The sequence below is a fragment of the Abrus precatorius genome, unplaced genomic scaffold (genome assembly GCF_003935025.1).
Source record: "Abrus precatorius isolate BTA unplaced genomic scaffold, Abrus_2018 Scaffold6, whole genome shotgun sequence".
NCBI classification, from domain to species: Eukaryota; Viridiplantae; Streptophyta; class Magnoliopsida; order Fabales; family Fabaceae; genus Abrus; species Abrus precatorius.
This window is the reverse complement of record NW_020874406.1, coordinates 968,054-974,320: the sequence shown is the minus strand read 5'-3', so window position 1 is coordinate 974,320 and position 6,267 is coordinate 968,054. Positions and strand designations below refer to the sequence as shown.

Below are 6,267 nucleotides of genomic sequence, written 5' to 3'. Positions count from 1 at the left end.
TTAAAAAAATGCATAGCAAGTATCTTTTTAGTGAAAATTCCATACTTGTTTTTTCTAAAAATCACTTTATGTATTTAAAATCATTAAAAGAATTAAAAAAAAGTTTAATTTTTCCCTTATTACCAAAGAAAATATGCGATTGATGTTAACCATGAGTGTTCACACGTAGCCAGTGGAGCGAACTAGGGGAGTTCAAGATGAGATGTCCACACATATCGGCGTGAAAAGGAAACAATTAAAAAAATAAAGAAAATGGATATAAATGGGTTCAGCGCTGGCTCGTGGAAGGCACACGCTTGATGCGTCTCTCTCTCTCTCTCTCTCTCTCTCTCTCTCTGGGATGCGATTCAGATTGGGTCCTTTCCTTGACAACAGCAATCAGCACATCCCTCACTCGAATGCGAAAATGGATCAGTGGAAGCCGCAAGACTCTGCTTCAGACTCAGCATCTCAACACGTCACTGTCAACCCTAACCGCTTCCGCAACTCACAGCTCTCGAGGTTTGTTCGATAACTGTTTTCAGTTACTAACTAACTTATTAACTAACCGTTTTGTTTTTGTTGTTGTTGTTGTGCAGAGAGAGGGAGAGGGGTGAAGGAGGAGAAGGTGAGGATCCCAGCGCTGCACGAAAGGTTCAGAAGGCAGACCGCGAGAAACTCAGAAGGGATCGACTCAATGAACACTTTCAAGAGTTAGGAAACACGTTAGGTTCGTTACCTCAATCAACACGTTAACACAACAATCCATTCATCCCCAACCCTTTTACATTGTTTAATGAATATTAATTGCGTTTATTTAATAAACTCTTTTTAAATAATGACTTATACCATAAATTTAACAGTAAAACTTATTAAAATAAATTAAAAATAACTAATTTTGATAAGCTATGTTAAGAAGTTTATAGAAATAAGTTGTAAATATCTCAGGGGAGTCATAAGTTATTTTGTATAAACTGTTTATAAGCTCTCTCAATCAAATCCTAAGAGGATATAACATAGAGCTTATTTAATTCATCAGTTGTAGAGTCGATTTTAATCAACTACAAACAATAAGATTTTATTAGAAAAGAAAGCCTTTATTATATTTTTATATTTTTTATGCAATAAATGTTTTCTTTGTCAATAAAATTTCATTAGTTTTAGATGCATTAATTCAATTTGGACAAATGTTACAAAATCCCAAATTTTGATGCATCACAAAGACACATATCATTCACTCTATTCTTTTCTTTTTTGTATTTCTAGGCTTAAATATGCTTTCTGTTCTTAAATATATATATATCAAAATTTCCAAATTTTCTTTTTTGTTTCCTTTAAACTTTGAGTTTTGATTATGTATCTTGTTAATTTTTAAAATGTGAGTTTTTTTCTTTTTTATTGTTATCATACAAGGGTTGACTTGCTTGCCTGATGCCAGCTTACCTTTTGTTAAATGTCACATATATTGTTAATTTTGGTTTTGATTCTTCTTGTAAGGTTTGGACAATCCTCCACTTTTGAGCTATCTTTAAGGTCCATTCCATGTCTAATAGTAGTTGTGAAACTGATTTTCTACTTTGGATTCTTTAGAGCAATGCAATTTCATTGTACTCCTTGTGACTGCATGGCTATGACGTTTGATAGCATCACTTTCCAAAGGAATATGTGTCTGTGACTAAATGATAGCTAGTCTTGATTAGACATAAGATAAACTGATTAATATGTATACCAAATTTTTGCACAAGAAAATGGGAGTCTTGTGCTTTGGTTATTTTAGTATGAGTTATTACTGTTCTGTTATTTTTACTTGCCAACACCAAGTGTCTGCATCTTATGAGCTAGGTTTTGATTATCAGAAAAAGCTGCTTCATAACTGTGAAATCTTGTAAAAGCAACCTTATGGTGCATATAATTGCAACTAAGTGCACATATTTTTCGTTTGTGATTCTTATTGTTCATTGAAAATATTTTCACATGATATGCTACTTGCTCGTGTTCTATACAATATCAACTAATCTGCATTTATATAACTGTGTAAAATTACAAAAATTACATGACAAGACTCGTGCCTATCTTCATTTATATTTTTCATTTGTTTTTAAGGAGAACGGTTTTTCTTTCTTGTAGCTAAACAAATATTTTCATTTTTTTTTTATTACTTTTAAGAATCAATTCCCCCACTTTATATTTGTGTCCCCAATACGGGAATATTAGATTCCCACCCTTTTCCATTTACTTTCAGACTCGTGCCCTCATATTCACCCAATCCAAACTGAGAGCCAAATTGTCTAAAGAATGCAACAAAGCTGTTGTAGGAGAAATGAAAACAAAAACAATGTTTAAATTTTGGCATTTAAAAAGGAGAGAAAATAAATGGTGAAGAGATCTTGTACGAACTTAATAAAGAGCTGATAGTGACCAGAGAAAATGGGTAAAACTACGATTACTAAGAAAAACCGAGTTATATGATATCCCTTTACAATCGTCAAAAGCCCATTTATAGCCAGAGATGTAACACAAAACGACAAAAGTTGAGTGAATAGTGAATTAAAAAACACTACACACTGGTGTCTGGTGGATATATGCAGTTCTTCATTAATTTAATCATCGTTTTTTACCTCTAACAAAGATGTATGGTACCTACCTATGCTCATAAAAAAATGATACATTGTGTGCTGATCACTGAAACAATAACCTTCTTTGAATCTTTGATCCTGTGCTGTAAATGACTAGTTGATGCTTGTATAATTTCTATCTCATGCCTGGTGTTTCAATTTTCCAGATTGGTGTAATGGTATATCCTATAATGTTATGTTAATTTAACTTAGAAGCCTCTAATATAGTTTTTTTACACAAAGGTGCTCTTTCTAGAACTTATATCTAGTTTTATGTGAATATCTGTGCTTGTCTTGTTGCATATTTCAACATATGTTGCCAATTTGATGTGGCAGTTATTACATGGTTGAGTTACTTACACTTGTTGACTCAACACAGATCCTGATAGACCAAAGAATGACAAGGCAACCATCCTTACTGAGACCGTCCAAATGCTAAAGGACTTAACCGCAGAGGTGAATAGGCTGAAAAAGGAGCATAAAGCACTTTCGGAAGAGTCACGCGAAGTAAGGTTCTTATTTGTTTAAATTTTGATCACAAGATTACAGGCCTCAGTTGATTTTATATTCACAGTTAATGCAAGAAAAGAATGAACTGAGAGAAGAGAAGACATCTTTAAAATCTGAAATAGAAAGTCTTAATGGGCAGTATGAGCAGAGAGTGAGAATCATGTTTCCATGGACTGCAATTGACCACTCTGTTGTCATGAGTTCACCTTACTCATATCCAGTTCCCATACCAATCTCTCCTGGTCCAATATCCATTCACCCAGCTCTTCAACCTTTTCCTTTCTTTGGAAATCAAAATCCTGGTCACGTACCTAACCCTTGTTCAATGTATGTCCCATATCCTACTCCAACTAACCCACTGGGAGAGATTCCACCAGCTCAGTATGCTTCCACATCCGTCTCTAACCAAAAAGAATCACCAAGCAAGTCACCAATTTATAGAAGGCCCATTGATGCCGAAAGATGTAGCACGTCTCACGATGTGGCCACAGAGCTTGAACTTAAGATGCCGGGCTCATCGTCAACACAACAGGTACAATATGTAAATTTAGAAAAATGGGCAAAATATATTTTTAGTGACTACAGATAAATTTGGATTTAGACATGGTTACTCTTGTGTCACCTCAGCATGGTCGCTAATGCGGCATTGTTTAGATGCATTCCACACCTCCACTAAATTTTGCATGGACCATTTGCTTAAAAATTCAAAATTTATAGGGATCAAAACCAATACATTTTAAGGCACTAAAACCAAACTTAACCATATTTATGAAGACTAAAAGCATATTTAAGCCTTTAAAAAAATCAATGCCCAAACTAACAACCTGCATTTTATTTTTTTTGTAGGATTGCAGTTCTGGAGAAAGAAAAGGCAAGCATTCAGTGATGAAGGATAAAATCATCACAGATGGGAGTGCTTCAAGCCAGTATTCTTCATCTCAAGGACTTCAAGATAGCTCCAACAGCGTGGGAGACAACCCAAAGACTGATAATTGATATTATATATGGATTCTTGTACCGTTTATCCACATCATATATGCTTAGTAATGCTTATTCCTTGGTCTGAGTTTTGGCAATAGATTACATCATTTCTAAAACAAAATGATTATGATTCTTACCCACTTTCTTTTCTGTAGTACCTTGGGCAGCTGAAAGATGATGCTTGGTCTAGATGTATGTATTCCTTGGTTAACCACTACAGTTTACAGCATCATAACCCAATATGGAGGTTACAAACCTCACACAGTAACCCACCTTTGAGCCATCTTAGTGCTGTAAGAACCTCTCCGACAATGTAAATATAGCTTAGCATGTGAGGACTATGAATTATCAATATAGTTATTGCAAAACTTTGTGAGTTGTTCTAAATTTGACTTTTTCTTTGCCATGTTTCATTATTTTCTTGGACTTGGGACCAATGCCTTATACCCTGTTTGGTTAAAAACACAAAATTGAAATTACACGATATCCAACTCTTGGCTAAGTATCAAGTTTGTTCCAAGAGAAATATTTTTCAATGTGAGTTAACTGCAGTTACTATATAGTGGCCTAAGATAAAAAGTTTAAATAACTACCCACTAATTAAACTTAAAATTAAGTTAATTAATACATTGATTCTAATACTTAATGGATGTATTAGATTAACTTAAAACATATTTAATTAATTGGTCTTCTCTCTGCCCAAAACAACACGTTTATTTTCTACTCATGATTCCAGAAAAATACCATCATTGTGAGTGTGCGTGCGAAAGAGAGAGAAGGAAGAGAAACTGATTATCTGCAACTTTACTATCAAGGTTCTTGAAGAAGATAATGACTTATTCGTCTAATTCGGGTATCAAAAGCCATAACTGCTAAGATATCAATTAGTTTTGTATAGCTCCGCTAAATGTTCTATATGTGGTATAATAATGTGTTGTACATTTTTTTTTTTCTTTCTCCCCTAATAATAATTTTTTTTTCTATTAATAAACTTTTAATTGAAGGTGTCGAAGATGTAAAGATTATTTCAGTTTTATTTTAAATACAACGAATTGTTTCGTTATTATTATTGTTATAATTGGATAAGTATTTTTTGGGTGTCTACTTATTATACAATTATAGAAAAGCCATATATTTTGTCTATTGTTTGCAGTTGTCCAGCATCTTTAATGCCAACGTATGCATAATCATTGAAATTCTTAGTACGATGATTTATGCCCCTTAAAGTACTTTAATTGTTATTTAATTAGTGGGATTTAGATTTGTCAGAGAAAAATCTTATTCTATGATTAATAAACATAATTGTGAGAAATTAAAATTCTTGAAATCAAATATACATCTTTGTCCAAAAATAATGTATGTGTGTTTAGTTAAAAAAAATTAATTTTCAATAATGATAAAAGTGGCATTTATTTATGTTAGTGTTGTGTCATATTTCGACAAATATATATATATTTTTTTATCCCTATACGTTTTGAATGATAGATTCAAAAATTGTAAGTACAAATGTTATACACCAATATACTAGAAAATAACTCTAAAAGAAAATTTTAGGGACTGAAACTAAAATCTTGCAAAAATATATGGATCATGAAAAATGTGTAAGATATAATTTTTGTTAAAATTATATATTTTTTTATGAAATTTTTTTTATAAAATTCTTATTTAAGATTTTTTTATAACTTTCATTTCCTTTAGACAATAATTTTTTAATTTGATTAAAATTTTAAATCTAGATATTATATGAGATAAACAATAATTTTTTAGATAAATTAAATTTTAAATTTTGACATTGTATATCAATAAATAATAATGATAATTTCAATAATTTATTTATTTAAATTCTTCACAATTTTAAAAATATTTTTTAAGCTTAATTTATAAAATATCTTTAAAAAATAATTTTTTATTTAAAAAATGAAATATTTATTATATTTGAAATATAAAATTTAGATTATTACTCAAAATTTTAAAAAAATAACTTTATTATATAAATAAATTCATAAATTTTCTATCATAATAAAAGAAAATAATTTTTATATATAAATTCAAAATCTCATTAGTTAATTTTTTGTTATTTTCTTTAGCAATTAGATAATATATAGAGAGAGAAAGAGAGGGACATATTTAGTTTTTTTTTTTTTTTGTCCTATTATATCGACTAAGAAAGACTAGTATGCTT

The 6,267-nt window shown here is 30.9% G+C and overlaps 1 protein-coding gene across 4 annotated transcripts; it reads left to right on the top strand.

Annotated features, from left to right (window-relative positions):
* The first annotated feature begins 240 nt into the window (after positions 1-240).
* Positions 241-4,467, top strand: LOC113869069 (transcription factor bHLH121-like). Of its 4 annotated transcripts, none has more exons than XM_027505201.1 (6): positions 241-501; positions 579-709; positions 2,974-3,101; positions 3,169-3,636; positions 3,951-4,147; positions 4,241-4,467. In XM_027505201.1, exons 1-5 carry the CDS (start codon positions 263-265, stop codon positions 4,098-4,100), a joined length of 1,116 nt encoding a protein of 371 aa, XP_027361002.1. In that variant the 5' UTR covers positions 241-262; the 3' UTR covers positions 4,101-4,147; positions 4,241-4,467. The 4 variants fall into 4 exon arrangements, with proteins under 4 accessions (XP_027361002.1, XP_027361004.1, XP_027361001.1 ...); XM_027505203.1 differs by having other exon boundaries at positions 3,244-3,636; positions 4,241-4,465; XM_027505200.1 differs by having other exon boundaries at positions 3,951-4,467.
* The last annotated feature ends 1,800 nt before the right edge of the window (positions 4,468-6,267 follow it).

Coding starts and splice junctions, on each gene's coding strand:
- LOC113869069 (XM_027505201.1), top strand. CDS start 263: ATGGGTTCAGCGCTGGCTCGTGGAAGGCACACGCTTGATGCGTCTCTC. Junction 502..578: donor CGCAACTCACAGCTCTCGAG/GTTTGTTCGATA, acceptor GTTGTTGTGCAG/AGAGAGGGAGAGGGGTGAAG. Junction 3,102..3,168: donor TTTCGGAAGAGTCACGCGAA/GTAAGGTTCTTA, acceptor TTATATTCACAG/TTAATGCAAGAAAAGAATGA.